The sequence below is a fragment of the Bubalus bubalis genome, chromosome X, assembly GCF_019923935.1.
Source record: "Bubalus bubalis isolate 160015118507 breed Murrah chromosome X, NDDB_SH_1, whole genome shotgun sequence".
NCBI lineage: Eukaryota > Metazoa > Chordata > Mammalia > Artiodactyla > Bovidae > Bubalus > Bubalus bubalis.
The window spans coordinates 22,836,475-22,856,520 of record NC_059181.1 but is presented as its reverse complement, the minus strand read 5'-3'; the positions used below and the strand labels follow the sequence as shown (position 1 = coordinate 22,856,520).

Here is a 20,046-nt window from a genome sequence, read left to right as displayed (position 1 = left end):
CACACAAAATGTTTTATACTGTTTTCAATATTCTCAATGTAACATCAAGTAATAGAGCACTGTAATCTCCATTTTGCAGGCATGAAGATGAAAGCATTTAGTGGCAAGAGTACCGGTTAAAAAATCTAAACCACAGGGCAGGATTTGGACACTTATTAGTTTTGTGACCTTGGGCAAGTCATTTAACCTCTGAGTTTAGGTTTCCTCATCAGTAAAATGAGGACAGTAGTATCTGCCATGCATACCTCACAGGACTGTTGTGATGATCAAATGGGAATATATGGGAAGTGTTCTGAAAAACTGTAATGAAAGGTTTCATTATTATTAGGACATATGGAAATGGAGGCCCTGGCAGATTAAGTGACTTGCTCAAAGATAAACAAACACCATAAGTGTTAACAATCAGGGCTAAAATGCAACAGCCCTTCAATCTACCCCTCAGCCCATGATCTAGGCTTGCATGCAGCAAGATTAAGCTAGTAAATAGCGTGCGTTTTTCTCCAAAGAGCTTAGTCTCTCCTTCAAGCACATTAATTATACTTCATGTTCTAAAGAAGAAAGAATCATAACTTTGCATTTATCATTATCAAGCTGAAATTACCAAAGGTGAATCAAAAGACTATCCCATATTGTTAAGAAAAATACACAAACCCCCATTAGATTTAGAGATTAAAGAAAAGTTAAAATTAAATATCATTAATATTTAATTTCCTGATAGTTAATTACTATTTCCTTAATATACTGTAATAGTCATTTCAAGTCCAATGGAAAACTCATTAACATTTTATTTATAAGGATTCCTAGTTAATGTTATATAAAACCATTTTACATTACAAAACCTAGCATAATCACTTCACTATGTTATATAATGGGAACCATGAGTAATTAAAAATTGTGAATACTTTTTTTTCTTCTATTTTTAGAACTTCATAAATTTAATTTTCCTTTAACAGTTTGGGGAGTGAGGTACGACTCCATCTTCCTGAAGCAAATGGCTCCTTTTGTTACCTTGTGAGAGAGAGGATTTTTAAAAGTAGGATGGTGTCAGAAAACAGAGTGCCTTAGGTTTATACTTTACCTGCTGCATAATGGGAAACAGAGAAATGAGAAGATCCACATGTTATTTTATGATGAGTACTTTGATTGCTGGGCTAGGCAAAAAAGACTAATGGGAAGGAAAAGAATTTAAAAGTTACTGAAGACTGATAGAGTTCGTCTATGTGGAAGAAAGTAGAATGAAGAGATGTAAACAAGGAATATCTTCAAAGGAAGAACTTTAATAGAACTTAATGCTATAATTGAACTATACACTAAGGTTTTGATCCTGTTGCTGTTGCTGCTCCTACTGCTACTGCTGCTGCTGCTAAGTCGCTTCAGTCGTGTCCGACTCTGTGCGACCCCATAGACGGCAGCCCACCAGGCTCCCCCGTCCCTGGGATTCTCCAGGCAAGAACACTGGAGTGGGGTGCCATTGCCTTCTCCAATGCACGAAAGTGAAAAGTGAAAGTGAAGTCACTCAGTCGTGTCCGACTCTTAGCGACCCCATGGACTGCAGCCTACCAGGCCCTCCGTCCATGGGATTTTCCAGGCAAGAGTACTGGAGTGGGGTGCCATTGCCTTCTCCATGCTGTTACTGACAAGAGTATGAGTGATGGTTAAGAGGGAGCCATATTTTTTGGCAGGGAAATAATAATGTACTCACTTCAACATCTGTAGGTATGACAGGATAATAAGATACCTAAATGTGAATATCAACGAGAGCATCTAGCAATTTGTCCATTTGACAACCAACTCCAAATCTGGTAGTTGGGAAGCGGAACAACCCAAATAGTTATACCTGTTGTATCAAAAAATGAGTTTGGTTCTTGTGGTTGTAATTCAAGTCCATCTTCATCCATGGCCTTTAATTTTCATCAGTCACAGCTCCTAAATTAGGGGAGAAAGTAAACCAAGCATTAGGTGTTTTATATCATGTATTAAAAATATCATATAATATTTACACTTCTGAAACACTCAAAGACAAATGAATATCTATCAAAAATGTATCTAGGTGAAATAAAAGAGAAAAGTTAAAATTAAATTGCCAAAACCATAATGATATATAGGCATCTATATGACAAGCAAAGGTAGATAAATCAAAAAATCAACTTTGCCTAGACTTTCTGAGATACTACTTACATACATCATACATACAGCAAACATCCTGATGAATTCTGACACATGCATAAATCTGGGTAATCACTATTCTATCCAGATCAAGATAGAGAACATTTCCAGCATCCCAGCACTCTTGTCTCCTCTCAGTCTGTAATACTCCTCACTCATACAAGGTCAACTGGCTTTATTAAGACTCAATCTGTAGCTTACTGGGAGGAAATTCCTGCACAATTTTCTTATTGCTTCTCTAAATTTAACGCAGTCTATCTTCCAACCAATACATCAAACAACAGTTAAAAATTCAAAGTGTGTAACTGTAGCAAACACCCTTTAGGATCTCTGCCTAACTTAAAATGACCTCTTAACTAACCCTCCAGTCTAGAGAAGTAAATTCCCACAGTGAATTTATACTCTCCTGGCCATAGCTGATTGGCACTAACTATAAAACAGTACAAATAAGTTCATCTTTGAGCACAATAAAATCAAAGTCCTATCCCTAGAATTGAACCATGAGCAAAGGTCACTCAAGTCTATCATTCTCTCTCTCCTCTCCTCATGGCTGGAACATAGGAGGTGAGGAAGACTATTTACCAACTTCAGCTTAGACTAGTGAGATGAAAGTTTACAAATAAAAAACAAAAAGAATCCAGTGAATACCTTGAGAAATAGAGAAAAGGGAGCAGGGAAGGGAAGCTTACCAATAATAGCTTTTTAGCTCCTGGTTCTAGATCTTTCTGAGGTCCAGCTACAGTCTGCCTTGAGTTTTGCAAACCACCCCAATGACCTTAATGCTCCCTTTTCTACTTAAGCCAAAAATTTACAACAAAAAAATTAACCAATCAAATAATATACTACTTAATACTAATCACTGCTTCAAAAGAGCAGACATCAGGGATTAGGGCTTACTCATGTTACAAGTATTACATAAACTTCCTCTCTCACTGGTTTCCTTATCTCTACTTTCTCACTTTCTAATCCAACCTAAATGGTAGTATTAAACACATCTTTCTTTTACTTTTATCATCTTTTGCTGATGATAAAAGTGCCACAGGAGCTTGCTAAAATTTCAAACAACAGAAACAAGAGTCATTTTTTTAAAGGCATCAGCTAGGTGATATCAGGCCTCTGTTCAAAAAATGTTTAATGGCTCCCTGTTTCCTTCAAATAAAGTTGAAACTCCTGCCATCTTCTAAGTTCCAGTTGCAAATTATCTTTTTCTCATTATCTTCCTAAGTCTCTCTCCTTCAAGCAACATCCCCGAACACCACATTCACACACTTCAACCAAACAAAAATGCTCAATATCCACATAAGATCCAAATTCTATACTTGGCTCAGAATTTCTTCTACCAGGAACACCTTTCCCCTATCATCTGTTTGGACCTTCCCCCACACCCCCTTCCCCACACCCAAAAAAGAAAAAGATGAAAATAATATCCCCCCTCCTCTGAATTTCTACAGCATTTTATCCTTTTTCCCTTTTTCTGACTGTACTTGTTTACTGTAAATTATTTATGATTATTTTCAGATGCTAAACTTGCATTTACATACACATATATAATCCTTAATGAAATATCCATGAGAAACTCAATTAACATTAATAAACAGATTTTCAGTTTGTCAATTCTGAGATGTATTCTATCCATTTTCAGGAAAGTGAATGTTTCATGCTATTTATTTGAAGTTGTTCAAATTAAACGGACCAAAACCAAAAATATTTCAGCTATAAAAAATGTAAAAAAGGAAAAAAAAAGTAAAACATAAATGCTCTGAATAAATTGTCACTGCTCTCTCCCCAACAAAATCACCTCTGGCCATAGTCCATTCTCCCGTTTTAAAAATGTAACTACAAAATTATAAATGTAAGCTAATTTTCTAAGCATAATGACATAGTCTTAAAACATGAAATTAAGCCAATATAGAAGGTAATAAATGGGGTTCCTTAAGGTATTAAGGTTCCTCTCCCCAATTTCCCTACATAAACCCAAACCCATCAGCTCTAAGAATTCTCCACCTGCACAGTAACTCCTTTTCTCAGCTTTTCTATTAAAGAATTTGACAGCTAATCCCCTTGACTCTGACATTCTCTCCTTCCTCAGTTCAAGTGACACTCTCGTCTCTCCCTATCTTCCCAGCTTCTGTCTACTCTGCTGGCCCTCTCCCCTTACTTCAGTCCTGCCCAGGATAGGACACTTAGCCCTATTCTCTTCTTTCTCTTTATTCCAGAGTTTCAATTACGATTTACACAAAGATAATTCCCCAAATCCAATACTCAGGGTAGTTCCTAACACTTCCACCAGGCTGTCTGCTGAAGATTTTCATCAGGAGAAAATCCTGCTTTCTCCCGATATGACCACTAAGGCCTTTTCCTTCTTCCCTGCTTATATTCCACCAGGTTGTCATACTGTGTCCCTTCCTTCTCCACAGGTTCCCTGGAATCTGTCCCTTTTTATTTCTAGTGTCACCATTCACTCTCGGTTTCACATTTCCTGATCCCCAAGGGACAAAAATAGCCTCTCAACTGGCCTTTCACTTTCTGCCACTCCCACAACAAATGACCAGGAACCTCCAAGTAAGGGCTGGTGCCAACTGCCAGGGCATTCCTGCGATCTGTGGGCAGACTAATTTTCAGAAGTACTGTTTTGTTCAAGGCACTCCCTGCTCAGAAAGCTCCAGCAGTTCCCCAAAACTCAGGGTGCTCTAAAATATTAACCCAAGTTACCATATTAGACTTATTTGCTATTATTCTCTACATTTCACATCATATCCATTTCCTCAGATACTCTGGTCCAAATGGAGGGTGTCTGTCCACTCACCTTATTTTGACTCAGGTAAGCAGTAACTGTTCAACAGTTTTGACTGGTTATTTTTCCTTCTATTTTGTCGTTATAAAAACTCAAATCAGGAAAAAAAACATGTTTTGAACTTCCAGGCAGAGGTTACTGTACTTTGTAACCCCTCGGGGTTAGAAACCTCTCTGATCATCAGACTGGGTTAGAAACCTCTCTGATCATCAGACTGAAACCAATGTTCTTAGAATGGGACGAGGACACCTCTATGGATTGTGACAAAGTCGGGGTGGTAGGGGGCGCACACTGATAATGTAACTGAAAGTGCCCCTACTTTTGCTGCAAGAACCATGTCCAGGGACCAGCTGAATCTGAAAACAAATCAGCAGAATGGTTCAGAGAACCAAGAACCCAACGATTTGGGTGAACACATAGTTTTAGTCTATCAAATGCCCTCAAAATAATTCCAGGACCCCACTGTCACCTTAAGCTCAGTAAAATATTCCCTTCCTGGATGCATGATCTTAAAAATGCTATGCAAGAATTCACAGCAGAAAAACATACCATTTTAAGAGAAATAATGAAAAAAAAAAAAAAAAAAAAGAGAGAAATAATGGATAGAGCTAAACTCAGGAAATTCAAATAACTTTCTTCCATCCTTTAAAATAAAGCAAAAAAAATACCATGCCAAGTTAATAAGTATAGCAGTGGCATTTTATGTCTTAAATTAGGGATAAAAAATATAATTTATTTTATATCTTGTGATACCTAGACACTTTCACAGTCTTCCTCTCAGGCAGATTAACAGGGTACTTATGTATTCCCTCTGCTTTTTGTCATAAGCATACAAGAATCACTTGTCTGCTTCTGGTCTTTCAAAAACTCAGTGTCTTTTAATTTCATGATATAACTCTAGTTCCTCTCCCTAAGACATGCTCAGAGACTCAAACTGTATTATACATGTTAGATGCAACTGCTCAAGTCATAGGAAACACAAACAAAAGCAGACCCGTCTGTAATAGAATTTTTCTTAAAAAGAAAATGAAACTGCTTAAAATTTACATTTAAAGCCTAATATGTTCTCTCTTAAGCTACATTTCTTTACCAATTTTTTCCCACATTCTTCAATGTGGGATATGTAGCTATCATTTCTTCAGATACCTAACTTTCAAATCTGGAATGCTATTTCACTTCTCTCACCAATTCAGCCCTTAAATTTGTCTCACAGCCAGCCAGTCTTAAATTCATCATGTCCCCTTTATTTTCATCACTACCACTCTAACAAGCTCTGGTGGGCTTCCTCCAGAACCCAGTGGCAATCTTCCAATCAAAAGTTTGAGCCCTTTTTGAATTGAAGAAATTTTCTTCTGTTTCTACACTTCTTCCATTTTCTCTGTTCATTCTTATTAGAATTTCTATTACAGAATGCTAGAACTCCTAAATCTAGCCTCCACATTGCTTTAACCTTTTCTCCTGTATTTTCTATCCTTTTCTATTACATTCTCAGAATCCTTAAACCCTTTCTTCTCAACTAGCTATTTGATCTTCACCCCATCCACTGATTTTTACTTAAAATATGTTTTGGGACTTCTCTGGCGGTCCAGAGGCTAGGACTCTGTGCTTTCAATGCAGGGGGCATGAGTTCGATCCCTGGTCAAGGAACTAATATTCAGCACACCAAGTAGCATGGCCAAAAAGCTTTTTTAAAAAGTTTTAATTTCAAAATAAACTTAAGTTTTCTTTTTCACAGTAACCTTTTTTCAGTGGATACTGCATCTTCTCAAATATCTCTGAGGATTTATTCTGTACTCTATATTAAAACTGTTCCCTCTGCTGTTTCATTATTCAGTACGTTGAATTTGGTGCCTTTCAGACAGATGGTATTACTCAAAAGCATTGTTCTTACAGGTTCTCCACGTATATTTGTGGATGAGGGTCTAGACTACATTCTGATAGCTGGGCTATATTCTGTATTTTCTCAGCCCAAGTGAGAATCCCTGGTTGCCTAGCAATGAACCCAAGTTCTGACCAAAGGATTCCTGTCCAGAATAAGGCCAAGAGAGAGAAAGGAACCATGTAATTGGCCAGGCTTTCCTTTATGGTGGATGAGTATCCCATAGCGCAGGTACTGGAGGTCCAATATCCTCAGGATAGCTATAAGCTACCTAAAGCACTGCCCTTTTAGCTTTCTCCCCACAATACTCACATTGGAATTTCCTATGGATGAATTTGCAATTCAGAAAGCCAAATTTCTGGCATTAGCTCAGGAGGACAACCACTAGAGACATCTATACTGATAAGTAAATGGCTTGGCTTTCCATAACTTTAATTATCTGGTTGTGCCCATGGCTTGCTCTTTTCCTAGGATGTCCCCACTTCTGACACTGGGGATAACACAAAATGACAATCTGGGGATGGTCCTTCCAGTTTTTCAAATAGGGATACATTTCATTAAGCTAAGCTCTCTAGGGCCTTGTCATTGATTCCCAATTGCTTTATGCAACCAGAAATTCATCATATTCTGGACTACAAGTGGCATATCCCTCAGGTTTTCTTTTTTCTTTGAATTTGTATACTTCTTCCTCAGTGTGATTTCAAAAGAAAGTAAAAATAAATGTGTGTTCTCTAGTCTATCTTCAAGTCATTATTAATTTGTATGTGTTAAATAAAACAGCATGGAAACATGTAAAAGGAAAAAGAAAGAAAACTATGAGATAGAAATGGAACCAAAAAAATAAATAGTAGTAAAAAGTTACAACTCTTACCAACACCTGACAGATCAAACACTCAAAAAATAAGTAAAGATATATATAAGTAATATTAAGCTAAAAGGTTTAATTCAAATTCCACTAACAGAATATTCTAAACAACCTTGCCACCCTCTGTGTTAAGAGGAAAAAAAAATGCTTCCTGTTGTAAATGTCAGAACCTGTCCTTCCTTGTCCTGTCCTACTCGGAATTCTGTACATTTTGCTCAAAAATTTAATGCCAAGTTGTTACAGATAAGTTTTTTCCATAAAACCATTTGTGCCAATCAGTCATTTCAAGGTTTTTTGGTTAAAGTCTAAGAGTTCAAACTTTCAAAATCTATTAAAATTTTGTCCTAAAACTAACACAACACTGCCTATTAACTATACTTCAATAAAAAAAATTTTCTTTAAAAAAAGCTTTTAAACAGGAAAAAAAAATTAGACGTAAAAATGACAAGTCTTCCTAAAATCATATTTTTCAAAAGCCCCTATTCATGTTCAGATTAAGAGTTGCCAAAATATTAATACCTAAACGTCCACTGACAGATGAATGGATAAAGAAAATGCAATATATAAATACAGTGGGATAGTATTCAGTCTCAAAATCCCATCAGTCAGACTCAGAGAAGCAAAGAGTAGAATGGTGGTTCCCCGGGGTTAAATGGAGATGTTGGAGAGATAATGGTAAAGGACAGAGAGTTCTGCAAATCCTCTATATGGCATAGTATCTATAGCTAACAATACTGTAGTGTACACTTAAAATTTCCTAAAAAGGTAGATCATATGTTAAGTGTTCTTACTATGAAGAAGGAGGTGGTGAAGAGAAAAAGGAAGAACAGGAAGACAACAACAGGATTCCACTAACATGAAATGGGAAAAAAAGGCAAATCCATACAGACAGAAAGTAGACTGGCAGGGGCAGGGGGTGGAAACTGATTGCTAACTGGGTACAGGCTTTCTGAGGTGATAAAAATGTTCTAAAATTACTGGTGATAGGAGGACAACTCAATCTACAAAAAATTCACTGAAGTGTACAGTTTTGAAGGGTGTATTTTGTAACAGCTTTCTCTCAATAAAGTTGTTTAAAAACACAAGTACACCAAATCAAAAACTAGTTCATGTTACAATATGTATTTTTAGATAGGAGACTGATATCAGCATCACTTTATAACAAAAAGAAATGTATTAAAACTTAGGTGAAACACTAGAAGTATTTCTTCTCAAGTCAAACTTAAGACAAGGATGCCCACTATATTACTTAAGATTGTATGGGAACTGATAGCCAAAGCAGTAAGATAATGAAATGCAAGATATAATTATTATTTGAAAGAAATTATATTTATTTACATATGACTTACCGAGGAAATTCAAGAGAATCAACTAAAATCTTAATTTCAGAATGAATTCATGAAGTGTGCTGATACAAAATTAATATACTTGAAGGCAAAGGTTTTTCTTTATTAAGACAAAAGTTTTTTTATGCCATAGTTAAAAATGTAAAATACCACTGATAAGAATAACTGAAAACTCTACTAAAGGATTTTTTAAAAAAATACAAAGAAAAATCAATCTTGCTCTTCAATATATTGGATAAGTAATATTAATTCTCTTTGATTACTACATTCAGTTAAAATTCCAACACACTTTTGTTGTAAATCAATTGACCTTATATATGTAGGTCTACTTTCAGACTATTCTGTTCCACTGACCAATTCGGCCTTGCACCCACTATATTAATCATTATAACTTTATAATAAGCTTTGATATATGGTAGTGTAAGTTTTCCAATTTTTTTTTTCAAGACTGGCTTTGCTATTCCAGGCCCTTTTCATTTCCATATAAATCTGATATGGTCTATAAAAAAAAAAAAAAAAAAACCTGTTGGGGTTTTGATTGGGACTTCATTGAATCTGTATGTCAAAATTGACATATTTATAATATGGACACTTATGATCCATGAACATTGTGTCTCTCTACATTTATTAGCTTGTCTTTCATTTCCTCTCAGTAATGCTTTTTAACTAAAGGTCTTAGTAAGTTGTGCTGGGTTTATTTCAAGGTATTGAATGCTTTGTGATCTTATTATAAATTGTACTACTGCCTTTTAAAACAAAAATATGAAACAATCAATCAACTGTACTGGCTTTTAAATCTGATTTTCAAATTGTTTGTTGTTAGTATAGAGAAATACAATTAATTTTTGTGTATTAATCAACGTCCCCCAACTATAAAGTAGTAAAAGCAGAAATAAATGTCACAGAGATAGTAACACCCCCCAAAAAAATTCCCATAAATTTGAAAGTCTCAGTAATTCAATGGGCAATAGGAAAATTATAAGAATCACAAAACATTTAGAAATAACAAAAAATCAATTCATATCAAATTCGCAGTATCCAGTTACAGTTCAGAATAAATTTTATAGTTTTAAAGGCATTTAACAGTAGAGATTAAAAACTAATGAGCTAAACTTCAAATTAAACTTTTAAAATGTCAGAATAGATGCAAATAAGATAGAAATATTAACCATATGAGCAGAAACAAAAAGGGTCAACAAAAAGAACTATTTTAAAAGCCTTAATATAGGCAAGTTATTGGCAGTACTTAATATAGGCAAGCTATTGGCAATACAAAAAAGGAACAAATTAATGAAATTAGACATTTTAAAGTCATTAGAGAAGACTATATATTTTATACCAATATATTTGAAATGTTATATCTTTCTAGAATACTTTAGAAGACTATATATTTTATACCAATATATTTGAAATGTTATATCTTTCTAGAATACTTTATTTTGTATAAAGAAAACTCAAGAAAAGCCAAAAGACTTATCATCATGAAAAAAACTATTAATCAAAAAACAATTCAGAAAAAAAAGACACCAGGCAAAGACAATTTCACAGATGAATTCTAACTTTCTAGAAACAGATCATCTCTATTAAACACAACTTGTTTCAAAAAGAAATACCCCTCCAAAAAAAAAAAAAACCCACCAAAATATCATTTTTAATAATAAAATATTAGCAGCACTCCATTAAACATTAAAGTACCTAGACAATAATGCCTGTTATCAATGTTTTCATACAAGTCTGTGCTAGAGGCATTAATCAATGAAATAGAAGAAAAAGAAAACAAAAAACAAAGAGGCAAAAAGTAATCAAAAGAAGAAATGAAACATCTTGATTCACATACACTTATGTATTTAGAAAATACAAACGAATTATAAACTCCCACATTTCACTGAATCCAAAAATACCACCTGTTTTAAGATGCATCCTTGTTCTACCTACAACTAAGGAAAATACACTGTCAATTAAACTGATACTATACTTTAACATCTAGAAATTTCATTTTAGACTTATCAAGACAATTCTTTTAGACTGATTTAGATGTATTTCCATCATAGCCTGTGCATATACAGAAGAAAAAAATAGAAGCAAAAGAAATTGATAGAGGAGTACTCCTAAAATTTCACATTCAGGGTCCTACTCTGGAATGCTCTTCTACTTAAAGCTCTTCAATTTTTCCTAATACTGTCCTCTACCAACAAGAGTATTGGTGATACAGCATTTCACAAAATGTTCCATTATTATCTATGGGATTTTCTTTCCAGTAAAGACACGCACTTCACAATTCCTTCTGCCTTCAGTTGTATTGCTGAGCAAGAAATTACAAAACAACAATCCACATACTCATTTAAGTGATGCATATAAAGACGATAACATCAAGACATGGACAACCATGATTACAGAACACTATCAACTGAAGATCTATGTGACTCTCTGAGGGGGAGAGATGTAAGATGTAATGGAGGGGGGGAATGTACTTCAGAATCTGTGAAATGTAGTAATATGCAAGTTCAACAAGGTTACACTATCAATACATTAAGTCCATAGTACTCCCTATATATCAGCAATAAATAGAAACAATATCTAAAAAATATTCACAATAACAAAAATTATACAAATTTTTTCTAGCAAAAAATCTAATAAAAGCTGTGCAAGACCTTCATGAAAAGCAGTAGAATACAACCAAGACTCAAATCCCAGCTCCACTATTTAGCATATATCTGTATTTATCTATGTATTATTCTGTAAATTTGATGAAAATACAATAAAAATCCAATAGTTTTTCATACAAACCAACAAACTGACCCGAAAATAAAGGAAGGAAAACAGCTTTAAAACTCTGAAAAAGAACACTTATTAAGATTTAATTAGGGAGGAGGGAGCGGGGTTCGGGATGGGGAACATGTGTATACCTGTGGCAGATTTATGTTGATGTATGGCAAAACCAATACAATATTGTAATTAACCTCCAATTAAAATAAATTTATATTAAAAAAAATTTAATTATAAAGCTATCATTGTTAAATCAGTGGTAGAGGTATTATAGTCAAACAGACCAATGAAATCAGAAAAAAGTAGAAACAGATATATATATATATTTGAGTACACGATCAACTTCAAGAGTAGTGTTGCAAATTAGTGAGGAGGAAGGCCAAACTACTCAGCAAATTCATATTAAAAAGATAAAATTAGATCCCTACATCACACAATAGGGAAAAAATTCCAGATGAATTAATGACCTAAATATGAAAAAAGTACAATATCATTTATGACCTTGGGGCAAGGGAAGAATTTCTTGCTGATATGAGAAAACATAAGACATGTATTTAAAAAAAAAAACAAAACTGAGAAAACTGACTACTTTCACATTAAGAAGTCCCACACAAAAAACATTCCACAAACAAAACTAAAAGATTAGCCACAGGCTAGAAAATGGTATTTTCAGTGTGTAAAACTACACATCATTAATATTCAGAATATAAAAAGAATAACCATAAACCAATGAGGAAAAGGCAACAATCTAATAAAATATGGACCAGGGTTAGGCACAAGTAAGTCACAGAAAATTCATACAGCCAATAAATACATGGGAAAAAAAAGTTCAACAACATGAGTAATCTAAGAAATGGAAAATGAAAACAGCAATGAGATACCATTTTTACCCAAAGACTGGAGAAAACTGCAAAGTCTAATCTTTTGGCAGTGGTCTGGAGAAACAGAGGCTCATATACAGTTGGTGGGGATGTCAAATGGAGCACAATTCGACAATTCCCAATAAAATTGACAAATGCACTGACTCTTGAATGTAGCCACTTAACTTCTACAATCTCAAGAGAGAATAACCCCCTATTACGATGCTCAGGGCCACGTTGTTTGAAATTGCAGAAAACTGCTAACAATCTAAGGGCCCCTCCCTAAGAACAGATAAATAAACCACAGTATATTTACACATTAAAATATAAGTAAAATGAATGAAGTAGATCAGTGGTTTTCAAATTTCTTGGACTCGGGACCTCTTTACACTCTTAAAAATTGAAGACCTCAAAGAGTTTTTGTTTATGTGGGTTCTATCTAGACATGTTTATGTTAGAAATTAAATCCGAGACATCTTAAAAAGATTTATTAGTTCATAGAAAATCAACCCACTGTATGTAAACATGAACAGTGATTTTTAAATAACTATTTTTCAAAACAAAAAAATTGTGAAAAGAGTAGCACTGTTTTACATTTCTGCAAATCTCTTCAAAGACAGGCTTAATAGAGGACAGCTGGATTCCCATAACTGCGTCTGTGTTCCATCTATCATGACATCATGTTTCGTGGCGCCTTTGTACAGTACTTGTGCAGTGCACAAAAGAATGAGGCTGGAAGAATCTCAAGGATCCCTGGGAATTCCTGGAGCACTCTGAGAATCGCTAAACTGGATTCACATACAAGCATGAAAAAAATCTCAAAAAACACTTTACTAAGTGAAAAAACATATATAAAATGATACACACAGTACAATACCATATATGTAAAGTTAAAACACACAAAGCAGTACTTGATATTGTTTCTGGTACATACGGATTAAGACAGTGGTTATTTCTGGCAAAGAAAAGACAGGAACGTGATAGGGAGGCACTCTTTATAATCTGTGACATTTTCTTTAAACACAGAGCAAGTTATGAAACAAATATGTGTAAGATATTTAAGATCTGTTAAATCTGAGCGACACTTGTTTTTTAGCAATTCAGAGATATTTCATAATTTTAAAATTTTAAATATTTTTTCAATCCTAATGGTTCTATTTTCAAGATCATGTAGCTTCCTCAAAATGTACGTCCCTTTGAGTAAATTATAGTTACAAGATTCCTGGATTTTATAAAAAAAAAAAAAAGTTCTTTGGAAAATAATTTGACAGAAATAAGAGGAGACTGGCTATATTAACCCCAAGTTTAAGCAGTGGGGGTTACTCAGCTTATGTGGTATGTCTTACTACATACACCACTTGGTCAAAGAACACGGTGACTAGACAGATACTTTAATAGTTGAAAACTATCCAACTACATACAATTCTCTGCACCCAATAATTGAGATAATTGTTTTTAGGTAACTGTCTTTACTATGTGCCAGGTAATGCTCTGGGACAAGGATAAATGAGAACCTGTCTCTACAGGTTTAGAAAAGATAACAAAAATATAAATACACAGCTAAAACAGAATAGGTTAAATGCTAAATTAAAACATACCAACACTGCTATATGAGACAGAAGAATAAGCCTGGAAAAATGATGGTGCCATAAAAGAAAGAAAACAAGCTAGAAACAGGAGTTATTTTAGGGGCTCTGGGTTTAAAGAACAATTTCCCCCCAAATAAACAGTACTGGGCATCTACTATGTTCCAGATAAATTTGGTTTCGGCCATGTTAGACACCTGAATAGAGGTGGTTAATAGGCAACTGGAAATGCTAGATGAGAAACTAGAAAAGAGGGTGGGCATCGTAAAGGGCACCAAAACCACGGGAGAAGATTCAAGAAAACAGCATAGATGACTGACCTGGAGGAAAATCCCATGCCAAAAGACAGAGAAGCACAGAGTTTCTGAAACACAGAACACTTTTACGAGATACACCTGCTGACATGCTGTGGAAAAGTTTCCCAATTTGGGAAGTATCGGATCTAGAAGAGTGGGATGAACAGAAATAAAAGTGCTGGTGAAAGGAAAAACAGCTGAAGTTTTTTTAAGATGAGCAAACCTAGGAATGTTTTTAAGGACAGGGAAAGGCACCAGCAGTTAGAGGGCAATGATGCAAGTGGCAGAACCACACTGACAGAGAGCTCCATCCTTTGGGACCGGTGGATCCCACAGGCAGAGCGTCTGGGCCTGAAGGAGGCCAATTCTTCCTGCAAGCGAAGAACAGGACAGCCTAGGGAGAGACAAAGGAAAAGCTTGAAGTGGCAGGAAGGAAATTCAATTGCTTATATCTGATAGTTGTCTATCTTTCTGGCCTAAGTAAACGATTAGGTAATCTCTTCTGAGGCTGAGTGGTTTAAAGGACAGGTTGAGGAGTTAAAGAGTAAAAAAGAAAAGTCTGGAATTGCCAGTGTACACAAACACAAATGATATAAACAAGGACATCAGTGGCAATAAAAGTCTAGATGGGTTTAGAAAAGAAGTATTTACAAACAGCAATGCGAAAGAAAAGTTTTTCTTCAATACATTATGCGCATGCTTTTTAAAAAAGGCAAACTTGCATCTATCTGAAAGATACACAAATTGAAAATCAACACCTCGTTTATCCAAGATGGCCAGTGTTCCACCAGTTTTAAACCATAGATGTCTGTCCTCTTAACTATACAACTTGAGTCTAACTCTGAATCTTATTCATCCACTCTTGCTATACTGGAACATCCACTGCTGCTGTACTGCATGTGCAGCAATAACAATTCTTTTAGAGTTCTATGTATTTCCCAGTTGTCAAGATACAAAGCAACTGGTTCTTTCAAGTTTACATTTACCTTTACCATCTCAACAACCACAGCCCACCTTAGTATCTTGCTTAAGAGTCAGCCTCCTACAAACGCACTGCACTGTCTCACACGTTTCTAACCCATGGCCCTTTACAATCAACATGAGACTCTTTTAAAAAAAAAAAATGGAAAAAGTGAAACAACTTTCTAATAAATATTTATGCTACCTATAAATTTACGTTATCATAAAATTCTAGGAAACACATTCCCAAAATGTACATCTAGACCAGTTCAAATATTAATCAAAACATGAGAAGGCTTAGTTTAGCGAACAGCCTTAGTTACCCTCTTAATCAAAAAGGTGGTTCCTCTTACCAAGCAGAAAAATAGGGATTCCAAAAAAGCCATCTGAAGGCTGCTGCCTTTTTAATCATCATTAAAACTGACTTCTTTAAAAATTACCATGGGGATACTTACAGGTTCATTCCTCCTTTTGGTAAAGTAACCCACAGCACTGATCCTGTAATGTTCAACCACGGTAAATGAAAAGCTAGAAGTCCCTCCCCATTGGTTTATTACAGAAATTATAGCAACTCTTGAACAAAAGGTTACTTGAAGTGAGAAATTAGGACAAGAAAAAGGAGCAGTTATCTTTTACAGATTATTTTTTAAAAGTAGCAAAATTGGCTTTACTTTCGAACATTCTTGATAATCATTCCTGTAGTGAAACACTGCTTTTCAAGGTTAACTTGCTACTCTCATATCTCAACTTTGAAACTCTTCTGAGGCCACCGGAAGGTCCAAGAGACTATAACGCCAGGTTCAGGTACGTCATCACTCTTGATACTTGTGCTCCCTGGGCCTTTCCCATCAAGTATAAAGCCTCTCTACCTGCAAAGCAAGCTCCATCTACCTTAGCCACCACTCCCCTACCTACACCAGCCAAATTATACACACTCGGTTTTCTGTAAGAAGCGTTCACCCTTGAAACGCCCTTTCCCCACCCCCATCAAACAAAGTCCTACCCATCCTTCAGTAACCTCAAAATGTGACCCAACTTTGCTTTCCTCTGAAACCCCAATAACTGGTTGTACCTTCCCCGCACCACCTCAGTCCATCTCACCTCATCTGCCTCTGAACAACGAACTTCTTGGAGTCGCCGTCTGCACTACAAGAATCTTTTTACTCTTTCGGAGCACCACCTGGCACTGGGCTCCGAGTTCACGGGAGAGTAGAGTATGCAATCAAAACTACTTACAAGGTGGAACTGCACCGTAGAGTTTTTCACATCAAATAGAGAAACTGAATACCATACCAGGCACAGGAACAGCACTGCATCACTTTATGCTGTCCTTTAGTAAGAATATAAAACTTCTGCCCTTTTCTTACTACTGGCGGAAAAAAAAAATGCTACCAACAGATCGCTAAGAGCTTAAATGTATCTTTTCTAGAAAGCTGTTGCCGAATTAATGAAATTCAAACGACTCCGTAAGATTTTTCATTCCTCCGTTTCCGTGCTGTGCAATTTGCATTTTTCCCTTATAGCATAAAAGTGGTTAAGAACTTCTTACCTATCAACTTTTTTTTTTTTACTCCTTAATTTTTTTACTCGAGAAGACAGTGATTGTTGGAAAACAACTGCATCTAGGGCACCCTAACAGTCACGTGTGACTTCGATGTGATAAAAATTAAAAAATGTCTTGGGGTCTCTTTTGCGTGATGAGTCCACATGCCTGGGCGGCCATCCGTCCGGACGACCCTCAAATGACTACCAGTGCGGGGGAAGGGACCTGAGGGACGAGATGGCACCGGCACCCGGGCGCCAGCTATGGCCGCCTGCGGCAGCTCAGTTAAAATACAGCGGAAGCAGGAGCCAGTCACGGGGCTGCGGGAGGCAGGGCAGGAAGGTGGCGCTGCCGCCGAGCGCCTGGAGCCCGAGCGCCCATCATGGCGGCGAGGGCAATGGCCGCTGTGGGGAGCGAGCACGCCCCCTCCGCACGCACACGCTGCCGTGCCGGGCCTCCGGGACCCGTCACCGGAGCCGCCGCCGCCGCCGCCCGCTCTCCGACCCCCCCTCACGGGCTGTAGCGGAATTTACTCTTCAGACGCCGCCTTCAAGATGGCGGCTCCCCCTCCCAGCAACCCCCTCAACCGTCCCCTGTAGCAGGCGCCGAGGTGCCGCCATCTTGTCCCCCGTCCCCCCCCCGCCCCCCGTCGATATTTACATAGCGAAAATCGGCCCGGCCGGCCTGCGGCCTTCACCTCACGCCTGCAGCCTTCGCCTCCATGCCAGGCCTCACCCCCGCGCGATGCCCCAGGCCGGCCGCGACACCGACCCGGGGCCCCTCGGCCATCTCCAGGGCCACCGGGCAACCCTCCCCCAACGCCCGCCCGTTTGCGGAGCGCGCCTCCGCCGCCGCTCAAGGCAGCCGGGCTCCTCCCCGGGCCTAACTGCGGCCTCCTTGGGGCCTGCTCGGCGCCGCGCGCCACACCGCCCGGCCTAGCGCGGAAGGGCGCCACGCGGGCCGCCGACCAGGCCGGGACCAGGCCCCTGCGCGCAGGCTAGGCCCTACGGCCGCGGCGGCGCCCGGAACTCACCGGACGGGCGTGCGGGCGGGCGGCGACGGTGGCGGGTGCTGCAGGCCGGCCTTTCTCTGGAGCACTGGGCCGGGCTCCGGCTGGTGGGGCGGGCGGAGGGAGGGAGGAGGGGCCGAGTTCGGAGCTGACAAAAAGCGGCCCAGCTCCCCGGCACGGGCCCGCCGTCAGCACGTCACGTCACCGCCCGGGAGAGAGACCCAGGAAAATGCGGAAGGATAGATAGGCCCCCTCCTTTGCCCGGTGTGTCCCCCTGGCGCCCCGGTCGGCGCGCTCACGCTCCGCGACCGGGGAGCCCAGTGGCCTCGCTGCGGCGGGGTCTCCGGCGGCCGCAGTCTCCGTGACAGCGCCCCCCTTCTTTCCACCTCCTCCGCGCTCCCGCCCGCCGCCGCCGCTACACACGCGCCGCTGCCGCCGTCTCGGCCGTAAAAGCCCGCGCGGGGCCGTGGTCTGCCGACCCCGTGGCGAGGCAAGCGGCCCGCAACCGGCCCGGCCGCCCCCCACCATCTCCCGAGGGCCGCGGCCGGCCCCCGGGCCCTCCCCGGAGACCTACCGCCTCTCCACGCCGGTCCTGGCCCAGGCGCCTGCTTGAGTTGTTTGCAGGCCCTCAGACCCCCGCCCGCAGTAAATGTGTTTTCTTCATCCCTGTGGCTGGAGAAAAAGATAAATTTAGCAACCCCCACTATCCCCTGCCTTCGCTTAAAAAAAAAAAAAAAAGGCAACTTTGAAATAAAATGAAAATAGACTTGCCAGTCTAAATGGGTGTGTGGGCAAAAGGAGGGGGAGAAGGGTTATCCTAGAGCACGTAACAACCGTTTAATTTTTTCTTTTTAATAAACGTTCAGAGAACCTAATTGATTAGTTTACGGCAGAAAAAATAAAAAGTGTTACGTGTTACATTTTGAAACTTGTTTCGCACATTGCAACGAACAGGAATTTGTAACGTATATTTTCTCTATATCTGTGTTTTACGGTTGGGGAGTCTGAAATATATGTCTTGTGTGATTGTTTCATAAATAAAGAATTTTTCACATTCTTTAATAAATACAGAGGGAGCAGCAGAATGGCGATATGGGTGTTTTTTACAAAGCACTTAAGCCTTTCAAAGTTTAAAGAGACTTAGAAAAATATGTATTTGAGTAAATAAAACATTTATCAACTCCAAAAATGTGTATTTTGCAATTTCGCTACTGAAATTGGTATGCTTTTTTCATAGTGAACCCAAACTATGTTTAAAACTTACTAGTTAAACGATAAATAATGTAGCCTTTACATTAATTCGAATCTGATATGCTTTATTTCTTTGTTCAGCTCACTAAATGTTAAAGATACTTCTAAACAGTAAAGAACACAAAAGTTATAAAGCAAACAGCATATTAGTGTGAAATCTCTTCAAATATAGAGGCCTTCTATTTCAGTATCCCGTGATGACTTTTTAAAACTCCCAGAATGCAATTTGTCCTTTCCTTCAGACTTCTTAAAACTATTAAGTTGCTTTCAAAAAGGAAAAGCAAAGGTACAGTAAGAAGTACTCTCTGAAAATGTACTTGATGGTAAATTTCCTCTCAAGGCTTTAAGCTTGATTTTTTTCAAGCAATTAAATGATAAATGACATGTCATCGTTTATAGAAAATTCCACTGGGCTGAGATACTGACTATTCACAGAAAGGTAAATAAAACTAATATTTTTTCAAGTTTAAAAAAAAGTGAAAAATAGCTTGTATACCCACATTAATATGATTTCAAAATATTGGTAACCAGCATTTAATAGGTACTTTCCAAGGGCCTCCTTTTAATGCTATGACATGTCAAGAATGGGTCTCATCAATCATGTAACTAAGCAACATAGGACAAAACCTAATGTCAATATTCTTGTTCTAGTTCTTCCATAATTACCCTCCAATACTTCTAAGTCCACTAGCACTTGAGGAAAAAGTGTCAAGGAACATAAAAAA

At 38.1% G+C, this 20,046-nt stretch overlaps 2 protein-coding genes across 2 annotated transcripts in view; one reads left to right on the top strand and one right to left on the bottom strand.

Annotated features, from left to right (window-relative positions):
- ZFX (zinc finger protein X-linked) overlaps positions 1–18,629 on the bottom strand; it is a 41,671-nt gene extending 23,042 nt beyond the window's left edge. Inside the window, 2 exon segments of the mRNA XM_025276806.3 lie at positions 1,838–1,926; positions 18,095–18,629. Coding sequence (XP_025132591.2) covers positions 1,838–1,898 — 61 coding nt within the window. The 5' untranslated portion in view covers positions 1,899–1,926; positions 18,095–18,629.
- On the top strand, positions 17,325–18,062 carry LOC123331977 (basic proline-rich protein-like). The gene is made up of 2 exons (XM_044937263.1): positions 17,325–17,656; positions 17,726–18,062. The coding sequence occupies exons 1-2, from the start codon at positions 17,325–17,327 to the stop codon at positions 18,060–18,062; spliced, it is 669 nt and encodes a 222-aa protein (XP_044793198.1).
- Positions 18,630–20,046: the final 1,417 nt, after the last annotated feature.